The 21564-nt window shown below is 46.4% G+C and overlaps 1 protein-coding gene across 2 annotated transcripts in view; it reads left to right on the top strand.

The window, feature by feature from the left end:
* Positions 1 to 21564, top strand: part of JAG2 (jagged canonical Notch ligand 2) — a 242540-nt gene that overhangs the window by 100428 nt on the left and 120548 nt on the right. For both annotated transcript variants that reach the window (XM_069638198.1, XM_069638197.1), the window contains exon 5: positions 7566 to 7626. In XM_069638198.1, the coding sequence (XP_069494299.1) occupies positions 7566 to 7626 (61 nt within the window). The remainder of the gene's footprint in view (positions 1 to 7565; positions 7627 to 21564) is intronic.

Below are 21564 nucleotides of genomic sequence, written 5' to 3'. Positions count from 1 at the left end.
TGTGCATGATGGCTACCCGTGTATCTGTAGCGGTCTTCCTCCAGCATGCTCGTGTGTGAGAGCTGTGTGATGATGTGCACCCTGGCTCATTGGTTTGTGTGCATATCTGTGCATGATGGCTCTGGGCGCAGATGATTAAGTTACCACTTGATTGTAGAAGGTGGTGAGGAAGAGTGTTTCCATGCAGATGGCGGTTTATTTAAACTCTCTTACGTCGAGTGTTCTTTTCAAACAGACCTGATTTGCGAGATATCCGTGCCCGGGACACAGGGACCAGAACATCTTTCTGTGATTAACAAAAAAATACAGCACGGTAGGAAGAGCCTGGAGTGTGCATGGGCCGCACCACTACATCCTCGTGCACCGGGTTCCCCCACCCCTCTTGGCCCATTTTATGTTCAGCAGTTTTTGTGTCAGGATTTTTCTCAGAATCCAGATGCATCATTTGTAAGCCACCCAGAGAAGCCATGCATATTTTGGGATGCCCTCATCGGGCATCTGGACAGTTATCTATACATTCCTTTTTGAGGTAGTCCTGAGAAGAGCCAGGCATGGCTTTGAGTGCTAGAGAATGCATGTACTGCACCCCAGAGGGTAGAATGTACCCTCCTCAGTTACTGGCACACTATTTCAGCAGAAGATGGTCCAAGCCTGTTCTTTTATCGTACATGGCAGCGACAGCCAACATTGTCTTGTGTTTCTCTGGTCGAGCGGTGGAACCACAATGCGCACTGTTCCCGCAACCAGCATTGGCGTGAGCAGAGCACCAATGAACGTGCATGTATCCATCCAAACTGTGTAGGTAGACGACAATCCTCGAGGATCCGGTGCAGTTTCGAGCAATACACCAAGGGTGCCCGGCTTATCTGCGGACGCATGCAGTAGTAATGTCCATTTGACGCGCTACGTCCCCCCCCCCCACAGCTAGGAATAATCTTCCTCTCGCTTTTACTTGACTTCTTCTCCTTTCACTGGTCTAATGAGGGCTTTTTGTGTGTCAAGCACCAAGGTAGGTTACCTTTGGGGTGTGAGCTGTGATATACATAAAAACATTAATCAAGAGTGCTATCCATGAATTATGGCTTTGCCTAGGCACAATGTTGCACTTCAAATTGGATGGCAACAAATTTAAATTAAGTGAATTCTGGGCCTTGTGACGAGTGTGGCGACACGACAAACGGAAGGGTCTCAGACTTTGGGTCTGAAAATACTCTATTAAGCAGGTGTAACCAAAGTCCATTCCTGTGTGAATAACCAAACTGAAGGTGTACTTCGCTGATGAAGTCAAACGGCGCCCCAAAGTACTAAAACCCCTAAACTCTAACTTGCCTCTCACAACTGATCCTTAAACTCAAAATAAAGGTTCCCTGAATCAAAGGTTCCTTGAAAGTCAATTGTCAGAAGAGATGAATCAAAAGGTGCAATGACGAATATCAAAAGGTGCAATGACGAATATCAAAAGGTGCAATGACGAATATCAAAAGGTGCAATGACGAATATCAAAAGGTGCAATGAAGAATATCAAAAGGTGCAATGACGAATATCAAAAGGTGCAATGAAGAATAGCAAAAGGTGCAATAGCAAAAGGTGCAGTGACGAATAGCAAAAGGTGCAGTGACGAATAGCAAAAGGTGCAGTGAAGAATAGCAAAAGGTGCAATGACGAATAGCAAAAGGTGCAATGACGAATAGCAAAAGGTGCAATGAAGAATATCAAAAGGTGCAATGACGAATAGCAAAAGGTGCAATGAAGAATAGCAAAAGGTGCAATGACGAATAGCAAAAGGTGCAATGACGAATAGCAAAAGGTGCAATGACGAATAGCAAAAGGTGCAATGAAGAATAGCAAAAGGTGCAATGACGAATATCAAAAGGTGCAATGACGAATAGCAAAAGGTGCAATGACGAATAGCAAAAGGTGCAATATGACGAATAGCAAAAGGTGCAATGAAGAATATAAACTTAAAGTCCTTCCCTTGGGTGAAAGTATGGAGAGCAGAATATCGAATGTAAAGTCCTTCCCTAAATAACAATTAAATTGGCTTTTATTCGACAATATAGTCATTTTCCATCAATACACACTTTGGGTGCATAAAAGGTACAGTAGATCTAACAACATAATCCATCTGAAGCCAAAACATATAGTATTAGATCATAGCTAAAACCGAGAATAAGTTCTAAAATCATATGCTCTGTACAAGCACCATTTAGCGTAAAGTTTAGTAGAGTCATGAAATGCAAACAGGGTAGAAAGTGCTTGAGTATCATAGAACCAAGGTTGCATCTTTTTATGGTTTTTCGCCCTTAGTCGCCAAGCCTGGGCAAGATAACTTGCTACACAATAAAGCACATTCATATCATCGCAGTTTTTAAAAAGCCACAGTGCAAGACTTATATGACGTATGCTATATGTGTTACATATTGTTACATATAACAATACAAATATTGTTTTCTAAAACGTGCATCGTGCTACACAGTAGCCCTGGCAAAGGAAGAGGAAATGGAGCAAAAATTCTTTAGCAGATCCCCAAACTGGGCATGTCTGGTTTTCATTGGGCGGCCATCTTTGAATGCAGTATGCCAAGTTCAATTGAGATCATCTAGACCTTATGTAAAGGCTATGTGCAAATGGGGGCCTGACGTGATCTAGATATTTTTCGAGCCCTGTAATTGACTTGTAAGACAAGTAATACCTGATGTTGTTCTCATACAATCATTGGTTAACTTGATCTTGTTCAGTGTGTGGGAGACTTTTGCTTTGGGTAAATCACCCTGGGTGTTCTGCCAGAGATCTCCCAGTTCCATTTGCACCCATAGATTTTTAACATGGTGTAACCAGGGCAAAGATCTACCACCCTCAGCCTCCAGAATGTGGGATGTAGCATCCTGATATATTTGCAACTCTGGGACCGACCACATTCTCAACCAGAAAAATACTAGTGTGAATTGGACCTCCCTCTGGATTGGTTTAACGCTCCAGTCAAAATAAATTGTGGTATTCGGGCATGATTTTGGCAATCCTAGAAGTTTTTTCAGAAGAGAGCTTTCTGCCAGGCTCAATTTATTACTGTCCGAATTGACTCAAATGTCGTCCCGCTACATTGCTGCCTATTTGCTTTGGACTGAATACATTTTGATGGCAGTTGAAAATGGGCCTTGGCCATGTGAATATAAGAATCTCAATATGCCCCACTCCCCATATTTTTCCAGGGACAGATAGAATTGGACAACTTGGGAGGTCAATTGCCTTGGCCATTGAATCTCACCCTTGGGTAGTTATATTGTTGCACTTGTTCGAGGGGGGTGTTGTTAATGGACAGCCTAAACTTTGCACGTTTGCTGAATCTTGGGCAAAAGGCCAATGTCTCGAGTTGGAGCTCCAAGCATTTCTCTGCAAAAGCCTCCAGAGTGGTAATAAGGCCCTTAGCAGATGTTAAGAGGGCTGCACCATCTGCAAAGAGGAGGATTGACCAGTCTGTTGTCCCGACTTCGGGCAATCAAGACAATTTGTCCTAACATAACAAACCACCTCATTGATGTAAATCAGGAAGAGGAGGTCCCCCTCCTCTTCCTGATTTACATCAGGATGCATCCCAGTCTCACACCTCTGGATACCTTCAATGGGTCTGTGAGTTCTCTTCCCCAACGCACTGAGGCGGTGTTGTTGGAATAAAGTTGGATTATTATCTGCAGAAGTCCAAGTGGTACCCCCTTTTTTGCTTGTATTGTCCACAGTGTCGCCCTAGACACAGAGTCAAACACGGGCCAGAGGTCGACAAAGACCGAGAAAGCCTTCATCTTTTTCAGGGCCGCGTATCTCATGTGGAAACAGAAAGCCTGGTGTTAGGGTGCTAAACCCAGCTTGCAGGTGGTCTATCACACACAGGTGGTCTAATAGCAAAGGTTCAAACATTCAAAAGAGTTTTCTCCTATGGTTTCCTCGGAAAGACAAACAACAGGGCCTGTAACGCGAAGCAATCACACTGGGACCTGTAGTTGCCTTCTAGGTGCAGGACCTCTTAGGCTAGGGATCAGCTCGGTTCTGTGCGTTCATCTCTATCCCTGCCCTTCGAATGGTTCATCTCTCTATCTCTCAGTGTGACTCCCCTTTCCAACGAGAGTCTAGATTCATTACCTTCATTAATTTGTCCCTCACATCCTCAGGGGTCCCGGAATGTTACCCTCCCCTTTCCTCTTCAGGGGATCTTTGCTTTTACCCCTTTACCTCTCAGTGGTCCTGCTTTTGTCCTGGTCTCTTTTCACTAGGATCTTAGCAAGGTTTTGCCTTAGCCTATTCCCAGTCAGGTCAGCTTTTTCACCTTTCTGGCTGTAGGGATACTCTCCTTCCCCCGGGTTAGTCTGTATCCCCGGCCTCTTAGGCTTCTCAGGCAGGTCAGCTCTTTCACCTTTCTGGCTGTCGGAATACTCTCCTTCCCCCGGGTTAGTCCATTTCCCCGGCCTCTTAGGCTTCTCAGGCAGGTCAGCTCTTTCACCTTTCTGGCTGCAGGGATACTCTCCTTCCCCCGGGATAGTCCGTTTCCCCGGCCTCTTAGCCTATTCCCAGTCAGGTCAGCTTTTTCACCTTTCTGGTTGTAGGGATACTCTCCTTCCCCCGGGTAAGTCAGTTTCCTCAGCCTCTTCTTAGGCTTCCCGGTCAGGTCAGGTCAGCTCTTTCACCTTTCTGGCTGTAGGGATACTCTCCTTCCCCCGGGTTAGTCTGTTTCCTCAGCCTCTTCTTAGGCTTCTCAGGCAGGTCAGCTCTTTCACCTTTCTGGCTGTAGGGATACTCTCCTTCCCCCGGGATAGTCCATTTCCCCGGCCTCTTAGCCTATTCCCAGTCAGGTCAGCTTTTTCACCTTTCTGGCTGTAGGGATACTCTCCTTCCCCCGGGTAAGTCAGTTTCCTCAGCCTCTTCTTAGGCTTCCCGGTCAGGTCAGGTCAGCTCTTTCACCTTTCTGGCTGTAGGGATACTCTCCTTCCCCCGGGTTAGTCTGTTTCCTCAGCCTCTTCTTAGGCTTCTCAGGCAGGTCAGCTCTTTCACCTTTCTGGCTCTAGGGATACTCTCCTTCCCCCGGGATAGTCCGTTTCCCCGGCCTCTTAGCCTATTCCCAGTCAGGTCAGCTTTTTCACCTTTCTGGCTGTAGGGATACTCTCCTTCCCCCGGGTAAGTCAGTTTCCTCAGCCTCTTCTTAGGCTTCCCGGTCAGGTCAGCTCTTTCACCTTTCTGGCTGTAGGGATACTCTCCTTCCCCCGGGTTAGTCTGTTTCCCCGGCCTCTTAGGCTTTCCAGTCAGGTCAGCTCTTTCACCTTTCTGGCTGTAGGGATACTCTCCTTCCCCCGGGTTAGTCCGTTTCCTCAGCCTCTTCTTAGGCTACCCGGTCAGGTCAGCTCTTTCACCTTTCTGGCTGTAGGGATACTCTCCTTCCCCCGGGTTAGTCCATTTCCACGGCCTCTTAGGCTTCTCAGTCAGGTCAGCTCTTTCACCTTTCTGGCTGTAGGGATACTCCTTCCCCCGGGATAGTCCGTTTCCCCGGCCTCTTAGGCTTCTCAGGGAGGTCAGCTCTTCCACCCTTTTGGTTCAGGTGGGCTGCGAGGGCACTCTCCTTCTTCCCCCGGGGTCAGCTAGTGTCCTTAGCCTTTTCTCACGCAGGTCAGCTCTTCCACGCTTTTGGCTTCGGTGGACTGCAGGGGTACTTCTTCCCCCTAGGTCAATCCAAATCTTTCAAGTTCTTCTGGCAGCTTCCAGGCAGGCAGTGCTACAGGGTAGTCCAGGCTCCTTTGCCCAGGCAGCAACTCCCCCTTCAGGATACAGCTCCTCTTCATGCAGTAGCATCCAGAGACAGGTACAGGGAACATGTCCCTGACTGAGACCAGTTCAGAATGAGCTGCACCTTCTTTTATAGCCAGACTCCTCCTCATCCTGTTGTCTTCTGTTTGGCAGAAAGCCCTGCTTACAGGATTGGCTGGCAGGGTATTTCCATTCTGGTCCTCCTGTGTTTATGCTCTTTTTCTCTTGGCCAGTTGGGCTTCTATTACTTCAATTGTAGATTCACTTAATTTGCCTTTTGTCGTCTTGTTTTATCCTGGGCTTCTTTTAAATATTATTTGTCAGATCCTTGGGGCTCAGGTTTTTAATTTATTAATTTTAAGTACCTCTTACATATCCCAAGGTTCCTCTATGGGGATTTGAACCCGGGTTCTCCCCTAGGCTCTATAAAGTGTGCAACATCCAGCTCTTTTCCTGGCGCTGTCGAAGAAAAATGCTAGGGCCTTTCCTCTGAGGTCCTGCAGTGTCTCTCCACCATCGTCTCTCATTCACTTCCCCCTTATGAGCGGACCTCGCGTCCCTCCCGGCTCCAAGTGTTTCAGCATCGGCACGCCAAGGGGTAGATGACCATCTGTTCCTCCACGCGTCGTGAGATGTGCCACTGCTGCCCCCATACTACTCTAGCGGGTAGCATCACTACTTCCCAGGCAGTCCTGGGTAAGGCTCTTGTGTGGATCGCGGCACCGTGATTCACCACAGCCTACATCGCGGGTCTGCAGCCTCGTGGTCTCTGGATGTTTTGGACTTCAACGGCCATCGCCCCTAGCCAGCAGAGCCAAGAGTGAGGGAATCGTGCAAGTGGTAGGTTGCAAAGCCCCCGGCCTAGATTGTTACATTGGGGTGAGCAGGTTGTTGTGGCGCTGATACGTACTCCTAGTAAAATAAGAACTGGGATGGGCTATTGGGCGTGGCCGTTGGGTTACCTGAGGCGGTTTTCGTTCAGGAAGTCCTAGACCCAGCAGATCTCAAATGGAGAAAGGGATTTTTTAATAATTCAAGCTTAGGCTGTGTTTAAAGCATACTTTCCTCAAGATTCGTGGAGCATTGCGCAAAGCGCCCTGAAGCAGCAACGCGTGGCAAGCTGCTGGCCTTCCGCGTGCTCTGGCGCTGTCCCTGGCTTACGCTTTGCTGTTTATTGGATGAGCCTTCACATGAAAGTTCTGGGCCTATCAGTCAAGGCTCTGGTAGGTGCTTCGGGCTTCTAGGATGTGTTCACCTTCTTCTGGGGTTTGCCTTTTGTGACCACACATTATTTAAGGTTCCAATAGGTGGCGAGAAAAAAACAATTGAAAACCAGATTTGGGATATAATGGATGTGAGGGGGAGGGGCTGGATTTCAACTTGCGGTGTCCTTTTAATGTTCACGATGTAAATAAATACTATTCACTGTGGGGACAGGACCAAAGCTAAGCAGGGGGTTCTCCGCCGTCTGGGTGCTCATGTCACAGAGCGTGTTGGATGGTAACCAGGTCTGTCTTGGAGTTGCTCCAACACACTTATCATTTTTTTGAGAATGCGTGAAATGAGTCCCATTACCTTGAAATGACTAAGAAAAAGGAAATGTGCCATCAGACTTTGCAAAGGTTGTGATTCCATGATTACTCGAGGTCCAACATACAAATTTGCCTTGAATAAGGCGTGGCCTAAATTTCATAATTTGTCATTCTAAACTTAAAGTTGAATACACGTGTTGACCTTTTTATGAAAAGCTAAGGTATACAACTCTTTTCTTCTTGCAGCAATTTGCAAACAAGGATGCGATTTACTGCACGGGGGCTGCAGCAGACCTGGGCAGTGCATGTAAGTATGTTTTTCAACGTTGGCTTTGCTGGGTGGGGTCTTGGTGTGGGGGTCCTTGGCTCCGAGACAGTTTCATGAATGCTATTCTTGGAATGGACTTGCTGTTGCTGTGACTCGCACTGAAAGCATGGCTGAACCTTGACCTTTTGTTCAAGGCCCAGTGCAGGGACTTGACCCCTAGCACCCAAGCTCCATTATCGGCCCCCTTTTGATGTCTGGGTTGCTGGCCTTGTAGGTTTTTTTTGTTCTGGCTGAAGTAGTAAAAATGGGAGCTTGCACACCTGTTTCTGCCCCCAGTGCACTCTAAATCTGGGGTTCAGCCTCCAGGCTGGTGTTCCTGGAGTGCTCTCCATGCTTGAGTTTCCAGGGAGGCCTCATGTATGGGCAGTGTGAGAGCAATGGTTTTCCGCCCCACTTCATTGCCACAGAGCTGGTCTAACACCCGCCCCCACTGCAAAGCGGATGAACCCCCTCCAGTACAGTCATGCTTTCTGCAGAGTTTGTGGTTTGCCCCTTTAGTGGGGTTTCGGCTGGAGCTTACCTCCGGTGTAGGAATGTTAGGTTTACTCTGACAGACCCACCCTGCATGTTATGGGGTAGTGCATGTTCACCTCCCTGGACCGTGTCCCACAGTAGAGGGAGGTTTTTGGACTGGATGTCCAGGACTAGCAGGGCAGGGCAGGGCAGCGTACCCAGGACCACCTTGGCATTTCTAGCCTGCTTCTCTGTGCCTTGGAATAATGTGCGTTTCTGATTTTAAACTATTTGGGGGAATTGTCGCTTTCCATAGTGTGTCCACCTACTGCAGTGAACAGGGGCTAACGCTCTCCCCCGACCCCTGAGTTTTTAGCTCCTTGATTTGACTTGACTAGTGTACTGTGAGTGCACCCCATTGCAGCTGTATTCGCTGACACAAACATGTATGTTTTAGTCTAATATATCAGCAAGAATTCATGTTCTGTTTTTTTCATAGCATCCTATTTTCTTTCTGGAACGCCTAGAATCTTTGACAGGCTGCTCTTTGCTTTTCCTTTTTTCTTTTTGTTCACATTACCCCAAGGTAGATCGAATAATTGCAATTAATGGGTATGATTTTGGACAGTTCTACGCAGGTGGTGACCTAACTAGAATGACCTGTCCTGTGCTTGGCGTGCTTCATCTTATTTTGGGGTCTACTTTTATGGAATGTGTTTTGTAGTTTGTGCTTATTTATGTATTGATTTAAAATGGATAAAGCGCTATTAAGGCCCAGAGGGCGTCCAGGCGCTGAACATCGGACGAAGTGGCAGGCTCAAATACTCAAACCAGTATCTTAGCAAAGTGGAAGGAAAAGGTGAAACAAATACGTCTTCAGAGCTTTCCTAAAAGGAAAATGGTGAACCAGGGTTCTGAGGTCAAGTGGCGGAGCATTCCATAGGCTAGGCGCCAGCACAGAAGACAGTGGCTTCCGACAGAATTTAGGACCTCTGAGAAGCTGCTGAGAGTCTGACGGAAGATACCGTCCAGGGAGTCCATAACAGTTATGGGCTGAAACTGTGAATGAAGGAATGTCAGATGGCCTTACTGGGTGAAGAAGAAAGCACTGCCCATCTCAGTTTGGCGCGTGCTGTTTTGGAACCTAGAATATCCGCGTGTCGCCGCCCAGGCACCTGCTAGTCTGGAAATCGGCCTAGACCCGGTTTTGATGTATTTTTGGTTTTTAACCCTCACCAGCTGTGCAAAATCGAGGTTTTTAAATGACTAGAGTTGGCGCTATCCAGTCATTTTTTCGACAGGAATTCTGCTGGAAAAAACTCATCGAATTATATGGGGCGGGGGGCAGGTAACGGTTTAAAACGGGTGGGGAGGGGCCCGGGGGGAGGGGGATTACTGAGGGGAAAATGGTTATTGTGCGGGATAAACCCCATCCCCCAAATGAAAAAAAAAGTATTTTCCAGCAGAATTCCAGCAAAGTAAAGTACTTCGGCAAAATTCCTGTCGAAAAAATAGCCCAGAATTGGGCTGGCTGCACCGGAGTAGACACCAGGATGAAGCCGGGATCTCTGAACGCCAGCATGTAGCCCACCGCCCAGCTGTTGCCCAGACCAGACCCCATCTGGTTGGAGGCCCTTCAACGGGCGCTTGGAGATCTGAACGCATTGATGTATATGTCCGGTTCTAGAACCAATGGCAGTCAAACCAAAAGGTCAAATGGCAAATGGTATTGGCACATTGAGTGCATGTGCACGGTTCACCTGCTTGGGAAGTGATCTGGGCTTGCTCTGAGATTAGTGCATAAAGCAGACCGATTTGCATTGAGGGGCGTCTTTTCCCAAGGGTGCATTTCAATATGTGTTCATTGGAAGGCTAGAAATAACACTGGCTTCATAATATTGTGATGTTCGCAGCATGATTCGGTGATGGCATACTGTCGTGAAAAGTAATCTCCTACAGTAAGAGTTCTGTTTCTGGGTCCAGCGCAGAGCATGGGTGAAGCACGCAGCCATCACACTGACCATATCCCTTTCTTCTGATAGTCCAGAGTGCCCGAGTATTGCAGGCGGGTGCTTAAGCGATGAGGCTCCTTGTAGGTTGAGTAGAGATAGACGTTTGGATCTTTCAGGCATGGCCTAGACTCTGGCCATGTCATGTTTACTGGCCTTCACCCTCGAGTACCTGTTCACTCCTTGTTTTAGCCATCGTGGCATGCGTGTCCCTTCATAGAGTGAATACGTTCTATTCATTGGTGTATTAGGGGTGACGCAGCCAACCTTTCACGGAGGCTCTGCTCTACCTCTGTGTCCTCTTGATGTGTCCTTTACCCGCATGTGCTTGTTCAAGAGAAAGTGCTCAGAAGTTAAATATATGTTTGGGGTTAATTTCCTGAGATGTACGGTGCAAAATTCGTTTTTCCTTTTTCATGCGCTTTTTGGATTTCTGTTATTTCTATGATGCGAGAAGATGTGATGGAGTCCCTTCAAGTTAGAAGGAACTCACTGGTCTGATGCCCTGTAAGTTAGAGGGAACTCCCTGGTCTGATGCCCTGCAAGTTAGAGGGAACTCCCTGGTCTGATGCCCTGCAAGTTAGAGGGAACTCCCTGGTCTGATGCCCTGCAAGTTAGAGGGAACTCCCTGGTCTGAGGGAACTCCCTGGTCTGATGCCCTGCAAGTTAGAAGGAACTCACTGGTCTGATGCCCTGCAAGTTAGAGGGAACTCCCTGGTCTGATGCCCTGCAAGTTAGAGGGAACTCACTGGTCTGATGCCCTGCAAGTTAGAGGGAACTCCCTAGTCTGATGCCCTGCAAGTTAGAAGGAACTCCCTGGTCTGATGCCCTGCAAGTTAGAGGGAACTCCCTGGTCTGATGCCCTGCAAGTTAGAGGGAACTCCCTGGTCTGATGCCCTGCAAGTTAGAGGGAACTCCCTGGTCTGATGCCCTGCAAGTTTGAGGGAACTCCCTGGTCTGATGCCCTGCAAGTTAGAGGGAACTCCCTGGTCTGATGCCCTGCAAGTTTGAGGGAACTCCCTGGTCTGATGCCCTGCAAGTTAGAGGGAACTCCCTGGTCTGATGCCTTCCAAGTTTGAGGGAACTCCCTGGTCTGATGCCTTACAAGTTTGAGGGAACTCACTGGACTGATGCCTTTCAAGTTTGAGGGAACTCACTGGTCTGATGCCCTGCAAGTTTGAGGGAACTCACTGGTCTGATGCCCTGCAAGTTTGAGGGAACTCACTGGTCTGATGCCCTGCAAGTTTGAGGGAACTCCTTGGTCTGATGCCCTGCAAGTTAGGGGGAACTCCCTGGTCTGATGCCCTGCAAATTAGAGGGGGCTCACTGGTCTGATGCCCTGCAAATTAGAGGGGACTCACTGGTCTGATGCCCTGCAAGTTAGAGGGAACTCACTGGTCTGATGCCTTGCAAGTTAGGTGGAATTCACTGGTCTGATGCCCTGCAAGTTAGGGGGAACTCCCTGGTCTCATGCAGTGTTGATAAAATTATGACAATCACGTTTTACTTTATTTTGAAGTTATGTTGGTGTGAATTGAACCATTAAGGTAGACCTTCTGAATCAGAAGAGTGTCGGGGTACCACTTCTGCTTGTGGGTCTCCCCACTCGATACAGACGTGCGTGGCTGGTCCAGGGCATTACTGTTGCAAGTGGCTCCCCCGTTTTGTATTGCCCCACCTTGTGACTTGCTAGCCCCTTGATACTGCAAGACCAGTAATGCAGGCGCTTTACTGGTCGTGATTGCCATCATTTCACACGCTTGTGTTGATGATGATGTTGTGCCCTTGTTGTGTTGGGATCATTGAAATTTGACATCTCAAACCATGGAAAGTGCATTTATCCGTAGACGACGGGCGGGCCGAGGAGTGAATGACCCTCTCAACATGTGAAGATTGTAATTGCGTGCTTATTTTGATTATTGATCATTTATCCAATCAAATAATCAATTGTAGTTGAAGTTGACAAATCAAGATAAATTGCCACGGGGTGCGGGTCCGGATATATATTCCATGTTTGGGAAGAGATCGCATAGGCTGCCGCCTGTCCCTGCAGGGTTCCTGCTTTTTCCATCCAGTTATCCAGTTATCCAGTTACTTTCTCTTGTACCTGAATATTCCTTTTGATAGATAACCATACCACTCAGTCTCCTTGGGCGTACATAGAAGCAGCCCCCTGTAGAAGTGACCACATGCCGCCTTTGCACACTACTTTCTGTTAGTCCAAAATAAAAGGGCGGAGCCTTGAGTTTTTGTTTTTGTATCTGTCTCCACTAAACATTTGAGCCACTTGACTGCCTTACAGTGGGGTAGTACAGGAATTGCTTTGATCCGCTGTCCTTGTGGAAACTGACGTTTCTTGAGTGCTTGTCTCATTGGTCCTTTTATCCTCCACCATATGTTTTGGGATAATTTTGGATCAGCAAGGGATGCATTTGATCTCTAGTCTGAGAATTGGTTGACATTCTGTTTAGATGTAAGATGAAAACATTATACAAGACCTCCTGTCTTACACTAAAACTACAGCACTTTGGCTGAACAGGTTTTGTTCCATTTTCTTTTCGTTCTCGATTTTTCTTGATTTCATTTCGGAATCCTAGATTTTCAATGTATTTGGTTTTTGGTGGGGTCAGTGTAGTAGGCAGTGGGGGCTCTAGTCCTCTGTGAGTTGTCCTTTGAGCCCTCTTGTCTGATCCCATAACCGGGCATGCCAGATTCACAAATGAGGATCTGTTGGGACTCATGAAGCACTCGTTCTGCCGCATCAGATCCCATTAAAAAGAGGATCCATGCAGGTTAAACACGGATCTCTTTGGTGGGTCTGTACATCACTGGGCTGCCTGACCCGTTACACGAGAAACAGGACATTAGGAGAAGTCTACAATAAATAGAGTGTACCTGCTCCCTCTCGCTTCTAGAAAGTGAAGTGTTCGACAAATTGACCAATTGGAGTTTTGCACCCACTAAAAGTCATTCTTCTCTCGTTGGCCTCCTACGGGGTAAAGATGACTAGCGCAGATATGTGTATCCTTGTACTCTACTCAATTTCAAATTCTATTCTCAAGCCTTGAGCAAATAACCATTTCGTGCCTCTTGACTGTTTTGGCATATCCTGTCCGCGTCATCGGCCACGCTAATGATTTTCCATCCCGCTTATCTATTTTTTCCCTTAAATGATGTATTTCTCGTCTGTCATCGGCGCGGCCGCCTCTGTTTCGCTTTCCTGCCTTTTGAGTGCCTTGGCGACCATAGCTAATTGAAGGCGATAAGTTGTTTTATTTTGTAACAGGAAAGCCAAGACAAAGAGCAAGGAAATAACAGGCATAGTTCTCCCCGTCTTCCTCCCTTTCAGGATGTGCGTGTCGAAGAGCTGAACCAAATGACATGTTGTGTTAAATACTCTGAGGTTTAATGAATTTGCAGGTGGTCTGGCAGTACTTTAATAGATGTCTTCGTAGACGTTGTCAATCACGACGCAAAACACATGGACAGGCCATCGATCGCTAACTTTTAATTCATGCAATTGCCCGGCTGATCAAACATACATTGAAAAATTAGCAGACTGTTAATTTATGGAATGTTAATGTTAAAGGTATTTGTATCGCATGCCATCACCACCGGAATTGGCCCCCAAGCGCTGCTCTGGCGAATCTGATGGAGATGGGGTGGAGGGAGGTTAGTACGATGTAGTGGGAGTAGGAAAGTGAGAGTTGTGATGTCCTGTTGGCAGCTTCAGTTTGGTTTTACCTGTGCACTAAGCTTGAGAGCGGATATCGGATCGGTGAGAATGCTTTGTTTGTCTGTTGCGGTGTGGTGAAGTACGTGCGGATTGCTATGCAGAGACGTGGTTGTGTGGGTTTCTGTGTGAGAAGTGTATGGGGAAATTGAGGTTTTCTGGGGTTAGTGTTTTTTTTTGGGGTGGCTGAGCAACATTTCTTAGTTTCTGTAAACACATCTTTACCAAATGGCACTAAGGAAACTAGATCTGGGTCATATGTGCCCTGTGCTCCATTGAGGACTACCTGTCGTGTGAGATTACAGCCCATAAACATGGCTGGTCCTTGGGTAGGCGCTATATAAAGCTTTTTTACAAATGAAAATGCCATGTGTGCTCAGATGTTTGGCAGATTACAAAACATGATCATACATTGATCATGATTCACAAAAACAGAGAACTCTTTAGAAATACAGTTTTAGTGAACTTTGTGAATAAAATATTAAGTCTATTGTAGAGTAACCTCTGTCTGTATCCTTTCTTGCTTTCATCGTTTTCTTGTAACGTTTTTGATATTTATTGTTGAATATGATATTTTCTTTGAATTTGTTTCTCATCTTTAGAGAAATTTCTCTCTTTCTGTAGTTGAGCAATTTGTGATTAATTTTTGATTAATTTACCTTTTTGAAGTTCTTAATTTTTTATGTTTATCAATAATAAATGGTCAATATCTTCCCAGACGTATCTTTGGTGTTTTCCTACCTGTGACTCTATATATGAGCGCAAAACATTTTTTGGTAAAAATAAGTAAAATAAGGACAGTAATCTTTATGTCTGACCACAGTGTGGATTGCCCTATTTTGTTTGTTCTATATTTTGCCCTAAATCCACACTGACACTCAAGGGGCCACCCTACCCTTTTGTATAACAGATGTTTTCCTCATCAAGTTCTGGCTACTGCCAGGATCTGAAGGAACTCTCAGCCTAAAAGTATGAAAAATCTGATTGCTTTCTAATCCTGATCAGGTTCTGTCGCATAACCACCAATGGATATATGCGATTTTGTTTTTCGAAAAATGTTTTATCGAAAAAAATGTCCATGGACCTTAAATACCGACAAAATACTGATTTAAAAAAAAAAAGGTTTTATATATAATTTTCCGTAACTTCTATTCGAAAATATCACTGGATACCCCACCAACACGCTGAGCGCTTTCTCCTTTCTGGTGAATGGGCGCCCCCCCCCCACAAGCTGCTGAGTAATGGCGCATAGCAGGCTCTGGGGTTGTCTGCTTTTTGGCTCTCAGAAGTGTACCCTCCCCCCCTGCATGGACAGCTGTTTCCAGTTTGTCAAGCCCTCTTCTCCATGGTTCCATTTTCGTGGTTCAGAGACATGCGTTAGGGATGACCTTCTGCCAACTGTGGTCGCTCGCCCTATTCCAACCCTATTCACTTCTTGGTTGCCTTTTGGTAACTGTTGTTTTTCTGTCCATGGCAGGAGTGCTGCTTGGGCGGCGACTTGGAGTTTGCCTGTTGTCTGAGAATGGGGACTTAATGTTTTCTATGGCATGTGTTTGAAGGCAGGGAATTGGCCAATTGGCTAATTGAATATCTGAGGCAGCGTGTGCCAATTTATGCTGTGCATGCTAATTGATTCTGCATAGCTTCCTGCTCTTAAACTGCTTCCTGGGTGAAACCCTGGCCTTAGTTCGTGAGTAGCGGGCTCATTACACTGGTCTTCCAGTACTCTTCGTGTCATTGGATTCCCAGCCTTTGCGCTCTCTCCTTTGCTGTCTGCACGGTGATATCTCGTTCTGTACAGCTCCCTTGAGTTATAAGATTATCTCACTTCTAGACCCTGCCTTATCAAACCAGCACACTTTCCTGCATGTGAGTGTCACAGGTGAGAACATTGCAGCTATAGCAGAGTTCAACCTTTGAGTGGACCTTAAGCTTTCGTCTTGACCTTTAAGTCAACATGAAATGTTTTTGAATGCACTTTTTTTCACAATTTTTCAAAATCATTTCTGTTCTTGGCAGCCATCATTATTATCTTAGACTTCTGGTCCAAGCTCATCGGCTAAGAACTGTGTTGTGACCTTGTCATGCCACATGCAGCCTCCCCCTCGGCTGGCATCCAAGTAGTAGTGTTTTAGCATGGAGTTGGTTTTCTTGGATCCGTCCTGCAGAGTGGAGGAATTCCAATGTGGCAGAGTTTCTTTTTTCCATCTTTCTATTGGCCTTGCTGGGGATATCCTTTGGCGTCACTCCTTGCCTTCTATGTTTCTGGTACTCCAGCCCTAGAGCTGGACGCCCTGGTTGGTTTATCTTGGTGTTTGTGGGGAGTCCGTATACGTTGCTTCCCGGTCTCTTAACGATGATCTCTTGCTTCTGCTGCACCTATGGGTTCTCAACCATGGCTTGTACTCCAGGGTTCTTCTCCACTCCTGCTCTGGGTGCTTTAGAAGAGGCTTCCTCTCCAGGTCCTGGGGCCAAGGCTGCAACTGGATGTTCTTTCTTCCTCTGAGGTCTCTCCATGTCTCCCACCGTCCTAGGAGTGGTCGCTAATCCTCACGGCGCAACATTGCATTGCACATTGACCCGTGCTCCGGAGAGCGGGGTATCCTCTGATCACTGCTTTCGATCTTCTGCACACGCATTTGATGTGTCCTGTTTATTGAAAGGATTGTGTGTACTTTGATTGGTTTGATGGACCACACTCTGCATAATGCTGTGAGCGGCCACAACGCAGCAGATGTTTTGCACATTAGAGTCTTAGTAAAATGTGTGCCCTTGGCATAAGAAATGTGCAGTTGTTGGTCTGCTTTCAAATCTGTGACGCTACGTTTTATAGAAGTGAAATTCTTCACGCTACTTCACTATGACAATGGCATTTTTTCCATTTTTCTTTTTTTGTGGTTGTGAGGGGATCCCCACACCCCTTAAAACATATAGACACGTATGTATGTGTGTATATACATACATATGTATATAGGAAAGTCATCGTCTTTCCAGGTGTGTGGCCAGAGCCACTTTAATCACCTATTTATGAATCACTAAAATAAAGCCTACCTTTCCTTATGTCTATGGGGTGTTCCCTGCCTATCTTACTAAGGTGCTCGTTAGTCAGGATGAACGTCCAAAAACAAATCTGTCTACTGTCCAAATCTAACCTAGCTGACCCTGCCACTAGTGTAACTAACTAAGGCTAGGAGAATGACTCCCTTCTCCTAGGTGCTGTTTCTTCGCAGGGGTTTTCTTGATTATTTTGTTCCTCTCAATAGACCATGTGTAAATAGTCTCTGCTTATCCTTTAGACTAAGTTCTGCAGTTCTTTTAGGGGGCTGGTTGCATCATTGTCCTCTTTCTTTGTTCAAGATTATCTTCTTTCTGCTCGGGTTCCTTCGCTCTCTCTCTCTCTCTCTCTCTCTCTCTCTCTCTCTCTCTCTCTCTCTCTCTCTCTCTCTCTCTCTCTTGTAGGACTTCACACCCCCTTGTATATAGTTCTTGCATCTGAAATGTTGGTTAGTCAACTCCAAATTCTAGTTCACCTCAACCTGGGGTGCTATTTCATGTATGATTTTTATCTTTCTGACCTCACGGGTCTTGCCTTTCCAAATGTCTCTCTTTGCTTACTGTTATTTCCTATCTTCATGGTATGGGTTGACCTTTCCACAAGGCAACAAGCTTCCCACTTTATTTCTCCCCCACTCTGTCATTTGTGTGTCTTCTCTTTATCTCATTAATATAGTTCTGAATCATCTGTTTATTTCCAATTCTATTCCCATTAGTACTGAGACGAGTTTTGGTTAAGTTATACAGAGTCCCTTGTAACTTTCGGTGTTCCCATTCCCTATATCCCCTTCTGCTTTGGCTACTTTGATGGAAACATTATATCAAACACTGATACCGATTGGGGAACCTACTCTTTATTAGACTTAATGTGAATGGTTTCCGTCGCTGCGGGTGGAGTGCAGACACTTCCAAGTTGCCCAGAAAATCTGGGATTACACTGAAGGGGAAGTCTCTCACGCTTCATCTCGTTTTCCACGTGCATGTGGCGATACGCGGACACACCCGAACAAATTACATGCTGCACTTAGGACTGTTTTGCTGTGCAAATTGGTTTCAAGTGTTTACTTTGTAAGTGCTCTATCCGCTCTTCTCTACCTAATCCCTTCCGCTCTGTTCTGCCGATGGCGCACTTGCGCTGCCAGTCTTCTCATATTTGTCGATGAGCTTTGCGTATGCCACTCCACTTGCTAAAAGGATGTGCACTCTTCGGGATTTAAGAGAGTCTTTAGGAAGCTGAAGTCGATCTTTGTTTAAGCAAAATGGAGGATCAGTAAATATTTGCTTACGATGACTAAGTGACTCTGGCCGATTACCGTTTTTTTAGCTTTTGCATAGACGAGAAATGGCCGCCCAGGCCCTTACTTTGACCTGAATTGTTAACCTGGAAAGTCTTGTCCTGGGTAGGAGCGAGTGGATCCCCTTTCTTCTCTCTTCTCTACAGCTTAATAACATGCTAACGATGCACTCCGAGAAGTGCTGTAGGCAAACTTGCAAGGGTTGGGTTTGCGACACTGCTTCTTCATCTTAGCCTTCAGAGTTTGCTATATATTCCTTTAAGGGGTCCATACTAGAAGGCGTCTACCCGAGCAAATAATACACGTACGTAGCATTCGATACACCAAAAGGACCTCAATGTCCAAAGCAATCGCGAGAACGGCTATGGGGAAACCTCCCACTGCCCCAAGAAGAATGCAAGCACTGACCTACCTTCTCACATTCTGTCTGGACGGGGGCTGGCACTTGCCTGGTTCTACATGTGTCGGCTTCCTCCACACCAGCTGGCTTGAACCACTAGAGCCAAGCACCTTTTTGGGTTAAGAGCCGGCTGAGCAACTATGATCTCCTCCCTTACACGCATGTTGAGGGGCCGACCCAAATGCCCCCTTTTCAGCCAGGTTGGGGGACTGCAGAACAGGGAGGTCATTTGAGAATGTGTGGGTTTATCTGCAGGGGATTCCCAGAAGATCTAGGCGTTTGGGACCTCTCTTCACAAACCCAGGGGAACCCCTAAAGTGAACTGTGAGGTTAGAAGGCTATGGTGAGCCGAAGGCACAAGGTGTGGCTTCTTCAGAGAGTCCTCTGTTCGCCATCCGTCCCACCTAGAGAACTCTTATTGGATAAGAAGCTTTCACAGTTGGTCATTGCAGTCTACGAAATCTTTCTAGGGATTGTTGAATGGCCTAGATTCCACCTTTGCCCTATTTCAGCAGGGAACCTCTTCCACTTGATGGCCTCTCTAAGGTTCCTGCTGCAACAGTCCCTCGTCCATTTGCTACCGACCGACTGGTCAGATCATTATTTAATTCCTTGCACATAACGGATCCATTCTTCCAAACGCGTAAATTAAGTCTTGTTTCGATCAATCGAAGCACGATCTCTTAAAAAGCTCCATGGCATATATATATATATATATATATATATATATATATATATATATATATATATATATATATATATATATATATATATATGATTTCCAATCGTGATATGTAATATTTTTTCAGGACTTTTAAGATATTACCACTTGCATCTTTAAAGTACAACCTCTTCACACCTTTTTAATAGCTCTAGTTGGAAAGCGTTTCTGCCTGGTGCTCAGCCAGTCTACCTAATAAAGGCTCCATTCGTAGTGTAGAAGGTATTCAGCGTAAAACTCGTTCTACTGAAATTCTTCAAGAAGGTAGGAGTTTATGCCCCTTCTAGTAAAACCTCTTGTGCGGGCTAAATCTTTGCGTAAACTGAAGCAGCCAGTGCTTCAAACTGCCCCTGGCAGCTTTTATATCCACTTTGAACTTTACCGCTTCGTGTTCAAGTGCCTTAGTGGTTTAGATGGTGGTAAGGCAGCTATTGGCATTCTCCACCTTGGCCCCTTAAGATCAACCTTTCATTCCGCGGCTTGTTTAATGATTGGCAACAAAAGGCTTAAGCCCGAGAAGGCCCGTAGAGGTCCAAAGTGTGTCCCACATTGAAATCCTCTTCACTGGGGAGGACCGATACGCTGACACCAGACCCCCCATTAAGGCTCGGCGCATCAGACCTACTATGATGAAGATGCCAGAAGGGCTCTATGTCCGTTTGTTGATGTATTTTTTCTATGTCATTTTTTAACGAAAAAATGACATCGAAAAAACGCATCGCTTTTTTTCTCATCTATTGGGGTTGGGGGTTGCGCCCCCTTCCATATATTGTAAACCCTACCTCAACCTCCTACCCCTGGATATTTCGATGCCATTTTTTCAGTAAAGATGTAATCGACAAACTCCTGTCGGCCAAACAACGGTATACAGCCAGGAGAGTAGCCTGGCTATTGAAGGTAAGGAGCATTCACTGCGTCTGGAAAGGGGGGGGGGGCATCCCAAAAGCATGCTTCAGCACCTGTGACGTCTCACTCTACAACGTTATGCCTGAGGTATATTGATGAGGAGCGGGGTGAATTAATAAGCACGGCCTTTCTTGGTTACAGCCCTGTACTTAATTTGGGATAGCAAAACTTTGCTTAAAAACTCCCATCATTTTAAGAATAGACAGTCCCTTTAAAGCTTGTGTTCTGAAGGGTGATGTGGCATGCCACTGTGTTCGTTTTTTGATGTTTAGGTCTGAGTGCCCCTCTGGTAATTGTAGGCTCTGTAGGGGTTTGCACCACTTTGTAAAGTCTGTGGTGGTCTCGGGTGCAGTGCCTTTGGGCAGGCTCTGGGGAGTGTTGTGCAGCTTGTCCTGCGGCCTTGATACAGCTGCTCCACCAGCTCTCTTGCTGCAGATTTTCCTCTTTGTTGGGTACCGGCGTGTTGCATTCCTGTATTCAGGCCAAGGCATCCTTGCGGGGCAGCATGGGGTCCTGGAAAGCCAGTCTCTTTTGATACTGTTCGCTTGATCTCCTCTCAGGTGTTGACTTTACAAGAAAAGGAAAGACACAGCCAAGCAATTTTTACAGGGATTATGGCATGAGACGAATCAGTAGTGCAAAATAGCATGCTGGACCAAGGGGGGAGGGGGATAGGAAGTAGGACCCTCTCAAATATCACCGCCATCCTCTGGGAAAGGACTTTCTCTGGATGGCTCCCTAATATGCCTCTCACCCGGCTGAGGGCGCTACCCTCCCTTCTTGACAAGGCAGTGTTTGTAGTTTCTTTGCCTGCTTTTCACAGGCTCAAAGGTGCCAGTCAAGACTTGGTTAAGCATGCAATGTGGCATTTGGGTGAATCTTGCATGTTTGCTATGAAGACATGTTGGCACCCATCATGGTGAGACAAGTCTGGTATGAAGTGGGTCACCTGGAACGAAATGCCTTTTTATCGGTCAGTTTCATAGTGGTAGTGGGGGTCGGGGCAGTATGGGTGGGTGGCAGTATGGGGGCTGCCAGCATGGCATTCACTTGAAGTGGTAGGGTCATATGACCGCAATGGCCTTACCTTGAAGTTTAGTCGAGTGTCAAACAGTGGACGGCTGCCTTGTTCTTGGTCCAGGTTTAGTTGCCATAGTACGCCTGGTGGTTTCCTGTTGCGGTTGGTTTCTTAGTTGATAAAGCCTTGAGAAGCGTGATCCTTTGCCTTTTTCTGAATCTAAGATGGTCGTGGATTTCCTTTGGTGGAGTGTTTAAGAGTTTGACCACCATGTTGGAGAAAGTCGATCCTCTGTCTCTTTCTGGGGTAGCACGTGGCATCCAATAGT

The sequence above is a fragment of the Ambystoma mexicanum genome, chromosome 14 (assembly GCF_040938575.1).
Source record: "Ambystoma mexicanum isolate Mex_15411 chromosome 14, UKY_AmexF1_1, whole genome shotgun sequence".
In the NCBI taxonomy this organism is placed as follows: domain Eukaryota; kingdom Metazoa; phylum Chordata; class Amphibia; order Caudata; family Ambystomatidae; genus Ambystoma; species Ambystoma mexicanum.
Note: the sequence above shows the minus strand (reverse complement) of the source record. Positions and strands in the feature narration are given on the sequence as shown.